Below are 14,169 nucleotides of genomic sequence, written 5' to 3' on the forward strand. Positions count from 1 at the left end.
GGCTGCTCCTTGTGCTGGACCTGGAGGTGCCCAGGAGAGGCCACAGTGCAAATCAAGACCAGCTGCCTGGGGCCACTTACCAAGAATCACAGGGCTTACCAAGGCCACATGCTGCTTGTTTGAGAGATTTTAGGAAAACAGGCAGCATGAGCTAAGACGGGCAGTTTGTACAGAAAAGCCACTGGAAATGGCTTAGGTAGGCCCCCAAGTTGGGTGGTGCAGAGTCTCAGGGAATCGCTCAAGCAGCAGCTTGAGCCACATTGATAGAGACTGAGATACGCCGCTGCCTGTTGGCTGGGGGAGCTGGGGGGCTCAGCAAAGGAACATGGATCTCTGCCGGCACTTCCGTCTGAGACAAAGGTATCCGTCCCTCTAACCCTTGCCCTTATGCCAGATAATTCATTTCCTTTCCACATGTTCCTGGCACCTTCCAATCTGCTGCCCCAGTGCTGCAGCCCACAGTGAGTGAGTCCAAGTACGCCTGTGCTTGGGCCCTTTGAGAGGAATGTCTTGGTCTCCAGTAGTCCTTCGTCTCACTTGGCCACCATGCCCGCTGGTTTTCACAGGCAGACATTATGGGGACTTCTCTTCCCAGCATTGAAACCTTGAGCTGGGGAGCCTGGTGTGGGGCTAGGACACCTTGGTCCGGGGGGGGGGGGGGGGGGGGCGGGGGGACCTGTGCAGCTGGGCTCTTGCTCCTGAGTTTCAGCCACCACACGTGGGTGTGGAACTAGCCTGTTCCACATCTCCACCTTTCCTGTCTTGTATGGCTCTTTCTTTATGTCCTTAGTGGTAGGACGTCTTGTTCAGCTGGACTTACGGTGGTTCTGTAGTTGAGTTGTAATTTTGACGTGGTTGTGGGAGGAAGCTAGTGCCTCCTCTGCCTACTCCGCCATCTTTACTGGAACCCTCAGAACCTTACTGATGTTGTTTTGCATTCAGTCGATATTTTTACATTATCTCAGAGAAATAAAAGAAGGGTCTTAAAGGAACTATATCATTAGATCTTGGAGGATTAATTTACAACTTTCCCTTCTTAGATTAGTCCAAGATCGCTTAATTCATCTAGCATATCACTGTATTAGGAAGGGTTGTTTAGGTGTATTTACTAATCAAGAACTTACTGCTCTTTGAAATGTGTCCCATTTAGCAGAGTATTTTTTTTCTTACACTTAAAAGAAGCCTCTTGATAATTCTTGAAAAGTTGGATTTTATTTAAAAATAGTAATGATTTATCCACTGCCCTTGCTTTCATTCTACTTCTTTTGTACTTAGCACAGTAGCTGTAGGTGACTAATGAGCATGTTAGGACATTTTTATGCATAATTTATAAGTGAACACATATCCAAAAATAATCCATAATGGAATGCTTAAGACCTAACAACTAAACATACAAATACATTTTTTTTTTCTAGGCTTGGCTACAACCTGGTTTTCTGGGCTGAGAGAATTAAATGACTTTAGCATAGACCAACAATTTTCAACATTTTTCATCTCATGACACGCGTAAACTAATTACTAAAATTTTGCAGCACACCAAAAAATATATATTTTTTGCCAGTGTGACCAAAAAAGTAGGTATAATTTTGATTCCTTCACACTGGACAGCTATTGTTGCGTTGGCTGTTGTCATTTTTCATTTGACCATCTCAGGGAAAAGAGGTCCATGGCCCTGGCTAAATAGTCAGGGTCTGCATGCTTGAAAGTCGCTAGCATAGAGTTAAGTTCAAGAGAATTATTTTGTAGTATTGGATACCATCTTAAATATAATGTGGTGTTTGGTATCACCAGACTGTTTGCTACCTTTTTTTGGCTAGAAGAATTTTGGTAAAATTAGATCTACAAAGCAGGAACGTTTTGTGCGCGTAGTTGGAAGTCTGACTGACATTCCTTCTTGTGTGTGTTGCAGCAAACCAGACATGTCCCGCCTGAGACTGGCTGCGGGGAGTGCCATTGTGAAGCTGGCCCAGGAACCCTGTTACCATGAGATCATCACTCTGGAGCAGTATCAGCTCTGCGCACTGGCTATCAACGTAAGGAAACTGGCTGTAGGGAGCATGCCTTCCAGCGGTCTTTGACTTAAAATGTCCACTGTGCTACACATAAAAATCTTGAGTGTTTATGTCTCCTTTTGAAAAATTAATGCAGGAGAAACATTTCAGAGTTCTAAAACTATCATTTGAGTTTTGGGTTGCTAACATAGTACAGTTGATTCTTGTTATTTGTGGTAGTTCCAAAAAGTCACTCCAAACACTGAATTAAGAATCATGAGCCATTGCTCGTAGGGGAGACCAGGGGTGTTCCTGCAAGTCTGCGGTCGCAGCATTGTTACCAGTCAGTCAGTGCCTGGCCTTGGTTGGCATGTTTCTGTTGGAAGCTACCGTATTGTGCAGTCGTGCGTTCACACCGAATGGGTGGCCTACAGTGCTGTCACTCAGGCCTGAAGGAAGCCCATCTGACACATTTTCCCCGTGAGGCACAAGCCAGCCTTCTTGCCGTTAGGAAGAGTAAACAGCATTTCAGCACTTGCTTGGAAGCCAATTTAAACAACAGAGTCACCAAAAAAAGTACAAAAATTGAAATGTGGCACTAAATAGACCAACAAAGGACAGGTGTTTATAATATGAGAGCCACCACAAGGAGGTGGAGCGTGGCCTTGTTCAGCTGTCGCTGAAGGTGTGTGGGGAGTTCACCGTTTTGTTGCTCAGAGCATTAACTTGGAAAAGCATGGCAGTGTTGATTTGGGCTACAAATAGATGTTAGTGGGTAGGTGAATTCACAAATACAAAATGTGTGAATAATGAGGCTTGACTGTATTGTTTTTAAAAGGAAGAAAACATACAGAAATTTATAGTTTTATAAGGACATGGTGTAGAATAATTTCAGGTCATGAGCATTCTGTGTTAGTTAAAATTTCAAATTACTAAAAGTGATGTTAATGGATTTACGAGGGGGGACTCCAAAAAAAAAGGAATTATCTCCTGGAGGGCGGGCCCCTTGTAGTACAGGCTTTGCCCACTTGTTGAGTGTTCTAGGACCCCATGTGTATTCAGTGGACTGGCTGGTGGTGTTGTGAGAGGCTGCATCCTGCTTCGGTGAATATTTTTGAATACTTTCAGTGCATTTGCCCATTTCACAATGGGTGATTAACAGCACACCTGCCCACAGGGTGCTGAGTGTCCCTCAGTTTTTGACCAAAAAAACAGCATGACCCCTGTGCCCCACCCTCCCTATTCACCAGAGATCTTGCCCCCAGCAACTTTTTTTTGTTTCCCCAAGTGCAAAAAGTTCTCAAAGGAAATGTTTTCCTTGTGGAAGTGGTGAAACAAAAAACAGCAGAAGCACTAAAAGGTATCCAGATGGATTAGTCAGAATGGTTGTGAGCAGTGGGAAAGCATCTTGGCAGGTGCACTGCATCAAATGGAGAGCGCTCTAAAGGTGACTGATGTTCAGTGTGTAAGAGTAAATACAGTTTTTTAGAAATAAACTCCAGGGGCTTTTGGGGTCCCCCCTCACATATTCCAATCTTATGGTTCCATGTTATAGTAACATAATATTTGAATGGTAATATACCACTTTAGAATTTTTGGGCACCATTTGAGAAAGTTAAAGGAAAAGGACACCCATAACAGTAAAAATGATACTCCAATATGAGTTTTTCATCCATAATTCAGTTATTTTACACTTAGTTTTGCTGTTCTTTTTCAAACAGTCTTATCTATAAGAATTTGGCATTTACTTCAGGAATTATTGTAATTATTTTCCACTTCTCCTTTTTCTATTGCTTATTTTTAAGTTGCAGCTTGTTTTTAATTATAATCATCTTGTCAATGTTTTGTACTTCAGTCTGACAGTTATTGCAGATCCTTTATAATTTGTTTTAGCTTTGGTGTCTTACTCAAATAGTAGACTAAACCAATGAGATTTTGAGGAGCCCATAATTTTCTGATTTAGTTTTCCCCATTTGATTTTGGAGATTATCTTGTTTTTTAAGAAAGTGAAAATTCTTTAAAAATATATATTAAATTTCCTAGGAGAAAACAATCTAACTATTTTTTTAAATTGGTAATACTTGCAGTTTGTTGATTTATTAGGTTCTTGGTCTTATATTTCAGCATTGAAGTAGAAAGAAATGTAAAAACCAAGAAATTATGGGAATGTGTTAAAAGAGGGACTATGCTGAGTGTAGTAAGTATGTGCAAATCATGTTAAATGTCCACTCTGTGAGAAAATCCTTCATGCATGTTAACTTCCAGAGACTTTCTTTTCTAGCACAGTCTTTGATACACATCACTGCCTCAGTCACAGGTTCCCAAGGGGGAAGTTCAAATTGCCCAAGTTACAAGTTGGCTTTGGAATTCTGTTGACTGTGGAACACGTGTTAATGGTTAGATTTAATTATTAGTATATTCTAACAGTTTGCAAACATATGAGGTTACCTTACCTTCTTCTAAATTAAACTTTTCCCCAACCCTCTGAATCGCATGCTGTCTTCCTTTTTAACTTCCAGACCTCAGAGAAAGAGGAATGTGCATCCTTGTCTCTCTTACCCTTTATCACTACTCATCTGCCTTCAGTGTTTTCCAGACACTGTATTAATCCCCAAATCCAGTGACATCAGTCTTCATCATACACGTCCTTTCTGCATCATTTCACACAGCTTGCTCCCTTCATTCTTGAAGCTCCCTTTGGCTTCCATCTCCTGGTTCTTGGTGTACTGTTTTTCCATATGAACGACTGTGGACCTACTTTTGTGTCCCGTCCCGTTCCCTCCTGTACATTCTCCTTGGGCCGTCTCATTTTCTAGGTCTGTGATTTCTGTACTACCATGTCCATTGCTAAACAAAATTTTTAAAATCCCTGTTCTGTGAATGTAAGACTGAGTTCATACTTTACCCAAATCTATTCTTTTCTGACATGTAGAGTCTTGATAAATCTGAATGGCTTTTCTTAGACCTACAGGCATGATTTATATTTGATTATTCGCTTGTCTTTGTATCTCATGGTGAAAGTACAGATAATTCTGTCCTGATACCTATTATATCTTATTTATTCATACTTCTTAATCATTCTCATTGCTATAACCATCATTAACTCTCACCTAGATTATTGTGAGACTCTCTATTACTGGTTAAATTCTCTATCACGGTTTTTGATCACGATATTCCTCATTCACAAATATTTAGGGCCTTATATTCATAAAAAAAATTTCATATATTGTACAAGCTGCCCTTTAAGTTCTTCTCTCATTTGGACCCGAATATACATTTAAAAATCTTGTTTCGCATGCGTTATCCTTCACCTACCCTTATTTCAGGGAAGTGGAACATTTTTTTAATGTGCCTATAATTTGCCGCCTCTAATTTTCTTCAAACCCTTTATTTCTACACGTCTATATCACCCCTTCCTGCTAATGAAGAGTCAGTGTCCTCCATGAAGCTCTTGCTCACACCCAGCTGCAGTCTCTTGACCCCGGTGGTGTGATTGGCTGCGCTAGTCCTGCTGGTCGCACGCCGTTGCTGCAGGCACCTGTGGTTTATTGCTCTTGCTCGCCTTGAACTTGCTTCGAGCTCCTTCAAGGCAGTATTTTATCTTGTTAACATCCTGAGACTTTCACTTAGCTGTCATATAGACCCTTTTTATGTATTTGAATAGAAAGTATATCTGGAGGAGGAGAAGTCAGTAATAAGAATCTTAACGTTTAATAATTACTAAGCTACTTTAGAACTTGGATGCTGTTCGTGAAAAACCTGTACGTACTGCTGTGTGCTGCATGTTGTTGTAGGTGCTGTACACACAACAACGAGCCAGCTGAGGCTGCGGCCCCCCGGAGCAGAGCCTGCAGGAACGCGGGAACGCACCGCGTGCGCAGCACAGTGCAGTGCACGGAGCGAGTGCACCGCTCACGGGCGCTAGAGGTGGTTCTGGCCGCAGCGTGTGCTAGAAAAGGCCACCGAAAGCGAATTTACTTAACATGCAGGCTCCTTAAGGTTAAGACTTTATTCATAGCCTATAGTGAATAAAAGGTTTGTATTGAACTTTCTATTGGGAGAAATATTTTATAGTATTAAATCCTCGCTTTAAAAAATTTTGAACCAATTATTGGTTATAACCATAACTGTGAGGTATCGAGTACTTGCTTTTTTGAGAGTGTTTTTTGGTGAATTAAAATCATGTTATGGTGGCCTTCACTTTAACTTTTATAACATAGTGAAAAGGATCTTTTCAAAAAACAGGAACATTGGAAGACCTCAGTTCCCAGGAGCATATCTTTAAATCTTCATTCAGGTGATTGGGTCTCTTTTGATGCCCCTTCCGTGTCATCGTGCGGGTCGGATTTCTCATGTTGCCCCGCGTGCGACCGGCAGCTCTGCTCCGAGGGCGCTTGGGTGACACTTCCGAGCCCACTCTGGCCGCGAGATTCCCAGGCTGACTCTGCCCTTCGTGTGCGTTGGGTTGTTGGATTCCGAGTGGTTAGTGGGAGAGTGACCGACCCGGGGTCTCGCTGGGAAATGCGTCCAAGCGGGGGGAGGTGTGTTTGGAGACTTTTTTTTAATGAGTGGTCTGTTCATTCGTGAATATATTTGGATATACTGATTTATACAAGTTGTAATTCAGTATTTTCATAATACGTAATCGAGGGGTCCTCCCCCCGTGGGAGTGACACTGAGGAAGGAATGCGCTCACTGTAATGTCGTCTCATTCAGTGTGAGGGCAGATGACGGCATTTATGTGACAGCTGGACTGCTTTTTTAAAAGTAGGTGTTTAGCATGAGAAACTAGAGTGTAATTTAAATGAAAGAAGATACACAAGATAAAGATTTGAAGATAAGGGCAGGGTGTCAGGGCCTGTGCCACGACAGAAGGAACTTTCCAGAAGAAGTGGTGTAGGTAAAGCTGCAAGACTGGGAACCCCTGCACACCCTGTGTCGTTGGGTGGAGGGTACGTGACAATTACAAAGGTCTCCGGGTCTCTCCAAGGACTTCAACAGTCGTCTCGCGCTTCTCCCTGATCTAGAAAAAGTTGCGGCAGTCTGGGTGCAGGACGCTGTGCTCGGTGTCCGCAGGGAGTGCGCAGCGGGGGTCAGACAGACCGACTGGCCCGGGCCCGCCGCTTCAGCGCTGTGCCCTCACTGCCACGCGGGGCAGCGGGCGGGGGCGGCCCGGGACAAGGGGCAGACGGGCGAGCAGGTGTGGCGATTCGTTACTAGCACGGAAAGGGAATCGGTTGCATCTTGCCGATTAGTCACTCTTGCCTTAAGAGGGAGTTTTTCTGTTTGAAAATGCAATCAGAATTTTCTGGCGCCGGTGAGTTACTGGGGTCACGCTGCGGCAGTCTCGGCAGTCTCGCCGGCCGGAGCAGCGGCCTGTGCGGTCAGCCGACAGCCCCGTGCGTCTGAAGTCGTTGCTCCGGGCCGCCTCGTGGGTAACGTGTAGAACGACCGTGTCTCCACAGGATGAATGCTACCAAGTCCGGCAGGTGTTCGCGCAGAAACTCCACAAAGGCCTTTCCCGCCTACGGCTCCCCCTGGAGTACATGGCCATCTGTGCCCTTTGCGCCAAGGACCCCGTGAAGGAGCGGCGCGCGCACGCGCGGCAGTGCCTGGTGAAGAACATCAACGTGCGCCGCGAGTACCTGAAGCAGCACGCTGCCGTCAGTGGTGAGCACGCGGGCCGCGCGACGCCGCTCTTACTAAGCCTAGCTGAAGGCGCTACTGAATAAGGATTGCTGTTTCCGGTAGCAGCTCCCCCTTTCAAAGGCTCGTTTTTAAAATGGAAATACGTGGGTGTCTGAATATCAGCCCATCATATCCCCTCGTGTAGCAGAGTAAAGGCCGAGGGAGTAAGCAGTGACTTGCGGGGGGACACCTGCCGTAGGACGGTAAAGCGGGTGCGCTTGCGCAACTGTCTGGGGCTGGTTTTGGCGTGCAGACGCTAGCGCGCATGCGCACCGGCCCCTTTCTCCTTGGGCCGATCTGGTCCGCCGCTGGCGTTGCGTGCGCTGTGCATATGCCGTCTGAGTGAGCGCACTTCCCCCGTGGGTGCCCCTGCGTCCTGTGCCTCACCAGCTGCCCACCTGTTCGCGAGGTTAAATCTGCCCAGTTATCCACGCTGGGGAGCAGACACTCCTCACGCCTGTGCTCCCCGCCCCTCAGTCACCAGACCCTCGGGCAGCCCTGCACTGCTGTCTTTCCCTGGGATTAGCCTGACACTCCTAACTTCTGCCCTGTAAATGCCCCCTGCCTCGAGCCCGCCTGCAGCTGGGCCGCCCAGCTGTCAGCACTACCTTTGTCAGACAGACCGGGTCCTGCCCTGCCTCGTTGGAAGTCTGGGTTGATTGTTTTGTTGCTCTCAGAGTCAATAGAAACTCATTAACTGGCCCTGGAGAGTTTGCACTCAGCCTGACTTTCAAGCTTTCTCTCTAGCCCCTGTCTACTGTGAATTCTGTGCTCCTCGTGCTCTGGATTGTGTGAAATTTGCACAGCCATCTGTTTTCTCTGTTGTCGGCACTGTAGGAAAGTTGCTTCCCTCCCCTGCGGATAAATGAAACCAAGGAGCGTGGTGGGCCCTTTTTGAACCCTCCCCACTGTGCATTTGGTGTTACATGTCACTGGGGTCCTCTCCTCTCCCTTCCTCACCTTGGGGGAAACGGTGCTCTGGAGTCAGGCCCCACCTCTGGTGTGTGTGGGCACGTTACTTTAGCAATAGGAGCTTTGACTTTTTTATTTGTAAAATCAGTATAAGTATACTCATTTCTTACGGTAATTACAAGTATTAAAAGTTACGTATATAAAGCTCTTGGCATATGGCATGGTCCAAAGTGGTAGTCAGTAGTTACTGGCTATTTTTGTTGTAGGGCACCAACCACATTGAAGGATAGCTCTGTCTCTGTGCTGTGTTAGGAGGGCTTTGTCTAGTCTTACTCATCTTTATATTTACAATAGTAAGCCTGAGAAGTTGTAAGCACTCAATAAATGTTTGGTAAGAGTTTAATTTGAATTTAACCAAATTTTGAACCTTGATACTTTTTCTCCTCTACGGACCTTAATGTGAATGATATTACACACAAACTATTCTCTCTGAATTCAGGAATAGAAGCAGAACTTGGTGCCTGTTTGACACATGTTATTCTCCAGGTCGGACATCTAGCTTAAAGGAATTGTACAGAATATGAGTCCTGGTCTGTCTGAATAACCTTTATTAAACTAGTTAGTGTTATAGCTCTGACCTTTAATGGAATATTCTGATGTCAGTTAAAATATGAAGATGTTTTAATTTAAAGAAAATGTTTCTTTGTTACTTAAAATGTCCTAGCAATTCTTATTTATGTTTGTTTTTTATATTTGCTCTTCTGTTACAGATACTATCGAATACTTCTACTTCATTTTGATACTACGTGTAGTATCAAAACCCTCTATTTTTCTACTTTTGTGTCATACTGATGCTGAAAGATTGACTAGTTTTTAATTTTCCTCAGCAGCTCACAAGGGAGTGTTGAATATAAGGTTGCTCAAACTAACAAGAAAAATAGATCTTATGTTTCTTAGTCTTATAGTTTGTTTGGGTCACTTTTTCCCATATGCATTTGAAAACTGAAATAACAGTCTTTGTAACCGCAGCACATGATACATTTAATAGGCACTTTGATGTTGGGTTTGATGGATGAACCAATAAACTGTTTAATTTATGATGTACTTTAGCACTGGGTATTTCAGTATATTTTTCTTCTAGTTGTAATGTAGAACCATTGGGATGTAGGAAATACAGAATCAGAGAGAGAGAAAGAAAAAGTAAGATTTGGTTTTCTAACCTGGATATTTTTGTTTTGTTTCTTCTTTTTCCTTTTTCAGAAAAATTATTGTCTCTTCTACCAGAGTATGTTGTTCCATATACAATTCACCTTTTGGCACATGACCCAGATTATGTCAAAGTACAGGATATTGAACAACTTAAAGATGTTAAAGAGTAAGACTTTTTTCCATCCCATTTTCATATTTTCCAAAAGTTTTTATTTTCTTTCCTGCTGATCATGGAACCTCAATTATTATTAGTTTATTAGATTTTATTTTATTTCTTAGGAATTTAAGGTTTTTTCCTTTATTTGTTCTTTTATTTTTCTTCTTTCATACCATTTCTTCATGTTTCATTTCTTACATAATTTTTCAGAACTTAATTTTGCGTAACTACTGTGCATTGCTCTGCTTCTCTACCATTTCTTTTTTATTGAAGCAGTTTATTAAAAGTTTCCATTACAGTTCTTATCTTTTCCTACTTCTAAAACTTGTAGATTTTCACATGGGGTACAGTCATACTCTCCTTTTTCCCATGGAAAGCACCTTTTTTTGCAGAAACTCTCTTCCTCCACAAGGGAGAGAAAGTGGTCTGATTGGCTAGTGGTCCAGCTGACAGCCAGGGCGCACTCCTGCGCACTGTGCCCCGGAGGGTTCTGCTGCGTCAGGGTGACTGTGGGGAAGCCAGAGGGCTGTGAGCCTGGCTGGGAAGCAGCAGAACACTATGGTAGGTAGAGAGTTTGTCTGCAAGCAGCGTCCAGTCGGATTGGCAAGGGAAAGACTGTTACCCTCTTTTGCCACAGTTTCTATTTTTTTAAAAATAAGCAACTTAGTTCTCCTCAAATGACTCCTATGTTAGAGTAATTATAACTAATGAAAACTTCTAGCAATTCCTCTTTCTCAGATAACATTGGCTTTTAAAATAGATAAAATACTCTTTGGAATTTATTAGACATTTTTGGCTATAACTTGCCCCAGTCTATGAGGAAACCATGCCAGAAGAATTTATTCTGTACCTGATATCCTAAAAGATTTTTTCCCCTTTAGAGTGCTCTCTTGCTTTATATGTCTGTCTTCTTCTCCCATTACTCTCCTCCTCGGTGCTGTAACTCTGTCCCATTCTGTCTGGGTCCCCTACAGAGACAAAGCACCTTTTTTTCTTAAATAGGAGTTTTCGTAGTTAACTGTAAAACTGAGCTAACTTTAAAAATGAAGCTTTTTTAATTCTTTCCTCTTTAAGCAAAGACAGTATCTGCTCTTGTGAGCCGTGGTTTTTTTCTCTGAACTGATGAAAATTCTTAATTATTGAGCAAGGCATCTTTCTTGAAGATGTCTGTTGGGATGACAGCCAGTCTTGAGTGCCTTTGGTGTCCATTCAGGACCAACTGTCCCCTTAGGCAGTCCTCCCCTCCCATCAGAGCTGACCCCGCTTTGTTCTTTTCCAGTGTGCCCTTCCCACCGGCCCCCCTGGAGAGGCCAGGTTGGTGGGGCTTTGAAAGAGGTTCTCATGAATTCATACTTACTTTGCTGATACAGTGTGACAGGGATGCGTGGCATCTTCTTTTCTCTTGATTGTAACTGTTTGTTTTTAATTCTTTCCCCTCATGGTGTTCATTATATTTATATTTAGAATTATTATATTTGCATTTAATAACCAATTTTTCTTTTCTGTTTCTCTTGTTTTTTTAGATGTCTTTGGTTTGTTCTAGAAATATTAATGGCTAAAAATGAAAATAACAGTCATGCATTTATCAGAAAGATGGTAGAAAATATTAAACAAACAAAAGATGCCCAAGGACCAGATGATGCAAAAATGAATGAAGTATGTAATTATTTGTAAATAATTATGATTTTGTGTCTATGTAGGCATCAGAGTGTAGGATATGGGACTTCTGTAGTATTTGTAGACAACATCAGTCTTTTCTGTTAGTAAATAATCAGTATTTTAATAGTAGTAATTAGACTTACTAATATAGTTACTAATATAAAATTAGAATTAATACTGTTTCCAGTAAACTAATGAAAACAAGTCTATATTTTTAATGTGCATTTATTGTATTGGAAACGGCACGCTAAATACGTGTTGTAGAGCTACTTCCAGTTCAGACTTTAGGATGTCAGCTCAGACCCACTTTTTCCTGCCGTGTCAGAAACTGTACACTGTCTGTGACGTCGCCATGAATATCATCATGTCCAAGAGCACCACGTACAGCTTGGAGTCCCCCAAGGACCCCGTGCTGCCAGCCCGCTTTTTCACCCAGCCTGACAAGGTAGTTATTGCAGAATCTGTTTGTGTTGATTGAAACAAAGTGTCTTCTCAGCACCAGGTGGTGGGGAGATCCAGAAGGGTCAGTGTCAAGAGCTGGCCTACTAATGCTACAGAAAGGTCACTGTGAGTCTTCCTAATGTGCTTCAAGACCAGAATACGGGCTGCAGCAGAGGGCACAGAGAGGGTTCATAGATTTGTTAGGTCTAGAGTTTGTGTTCAAGGTTGTTCGCCAGTCTAAGGGCACCAGCAAAAGGGCCATCAAAGCATGTGGCTCTGTGAGGGAATGGCCATTGATCCAAAGTGGGAAGGAGAAGGCGGGCAGAGGTCCGGTCTGCAGTGCCAGGCCCTTGCCTGAGACCTGTCACTGGTGTGGGGCAGAAGTGGAGAACAGACACTGCCCTGGCCCAAGACCCTGGGGCTGCTGCAAGCGTGTGCCCACTGTCCTAAAACTCAAGGGTTGTGGGCAGGAAGGGGTTGTGTCTCTAGGGTAACAGAGCACAGAAACCACCACTACCTTCTTTTTTCCTGAGCAAGTGCCATTTAAAGTCCGGAGATTGGCCCAGTAGCTAGGAATGGCTGTCTGCTGTTGAGCATTCAGGGGTGGGGTAGCAACAGCCACAGTCTCTTTCGCCTCTTCGGGGAGTGCTAGTGGAGCACACAGGCTCAGACAGGTTCTGGTGCCCTTGGAGTCAGGACGAGGTTAGTTCAAGTGTAGTATTTCACATCGGGGACTGAGATCTTCTGTGTCAGATGATTATTTAATTGTAATAAATGTGAATTTTTTATGTGCTTTATTTAAAGCAAAAGCTGCTCTTTGCTTTGTTGGCTTTTGAGCCTCACAGATACAGTGTTTCGATACACACTGACTACATCTTTCTCCTTTATTGTAGAACTTCAGTAACACCAAAAATTACCTGCCTCCAGAAATGAAATCGTTTTTTACTCCTGGAAAAGTACGTTTTGAGAATGGTTTTAATACTTACATGATGGTTTATTTTAGTATGATTAGTGGCATAATTATGTTAGTTTGTATTTCTTTAAACATTGGTGTATTTTAAGTTAGAAAATGTGATTATTTTCCATTTAGAAGAAAGAAATAATTGTATTTACTACATAGATGCAAGCTGAGATACATGAACTTACTTTGTAGCTTGTAATAAAGCCCCTGGAGACTTTGAACTTAAATTTCTATCCTATATCAAGGTAAAAATCTTAAAGTGACAAGACACCTTCTTATGTCCTCCTACAGCGAGGGTTAGCGACTGCCCTCATTGGCGACTGTGTATGCGACTTGTTCTCATCGTGTGTAAGCCTCCATGTGACCAAGGGGTTTGACTGCTCTCTCTCTCATTTTTTATTTGTTTAAGTAACATTCAGTTTATAGTCCTTATTTTGCTTAAGAATAGGCACATTTTTTCATGATTTGTATGCAAATACTTTGACAGATGTTATATATAGTTCTTTAAATGTAAATTTCTTTTGGCTTTAATTAAATAGAAAGAGATGCACATTTTTCATTCCAGCCTAAAACGACCAATGTCCTGGGGGCTGTTAACAAACCACTTTCCTCAGCGGGCAAACAGTCTCAGACAAAGTCGTCACGCATGGAAACCGTCAGCAATGCCAGCAGCAGCTCAAACCCAAGCTCTCCTGGAAGAATAAAAGGGAGGTAAGTACATCAGAAAAACCGCCCTTCAGATGGAAGGACTCCAGCAAGCCCGTGGGACTTAAAACAACATAATGCACAGCGTCGAACATCAGTGAGCAGGCATCAGGACAGGCCGTTGGGCCTGGGTGGCCGCTCTGGGGTCACATGGCTTTGCTTGTTCACGTAGACAGGTTCTCCGCCTCCGCCTTGCGTACGTTTGTCTAGCGGTCTTGGTCCTGTGTCTGCAGTAGAGACTGTGCAGTAGAGAATGCGGTCTCTAAAAATGGTGAGGCAGGAGCTAATGTGAAGAGTTTCCACAACACATTATTGAGTAAAAGGGCAAAGAATAGAGCAGTGTTACGGTACTTTTGAGTTTTTTAAAGGATTTGTATTTGCATTTGCTTATATATGCATAGAAGGGTTTTTGGCAGGATGCATTGTATCTTTAGTAGTGTTTACAT

General features: G+C 43.1%; 1 protein-coding gene across 7 annotated transcripts in view; it reads left to right on the forward strand.

The window, feature by feature from the left end:
* Positions 1-14,169, forward strand: part of PDS5B (PDS5 cohesin associated factor B) — a 134,084-nt gene that overhangs the window by 102,953 nt on the left and 16,962 nt on the right. For all 7 annotated transcript variants that reach the window (XM_045201077.3, XM_024568410.3, XM_053916444.1 and 4 more), the window contains exons 24-30: positions 1,910-2,033; positions 7,457-7,661; positions 9,852-9,966; positions 11,481-11,613; positions 11,942-12,061; positions 12,951-13,013; positions 13,584-13,729. In XM_045201077.3, the coding sequence (XP_045057012.1) occupies positions 1,910-2,033; positions 7,457-7,661; positions 9,852-9,966; positions 11,481-11,613; positions 11,942-12,061; positions 12,951-13,013; positions 13,584-13,729 (906 nt within the window). The remainder of the gene's footprint in view (positions 1-1,909; positions 2,034-7,456; positions 7,662-9,851; positions 9,967-11,480; positions 11,614-11,941; positions 12,062-12,950; positions 13,014-13,583; positions 13,730-14,169) is intronic.

Source organism: Desmodus rotundus, chromosome 13 (genome assembly GCF_022682495.2).
Source record: "Desmodus rotundus isolate HL8 chromosome 13, HLdesRot8A.1, whole genome shotgun sequence".
In the NCBI taxonomy this organism is placed as follows: Eukaryota; Metazoa; Chordata; class Mammalia; order Chiroptera; family Phyllostomidae; genus Desmodus; species Desmodus rotundus.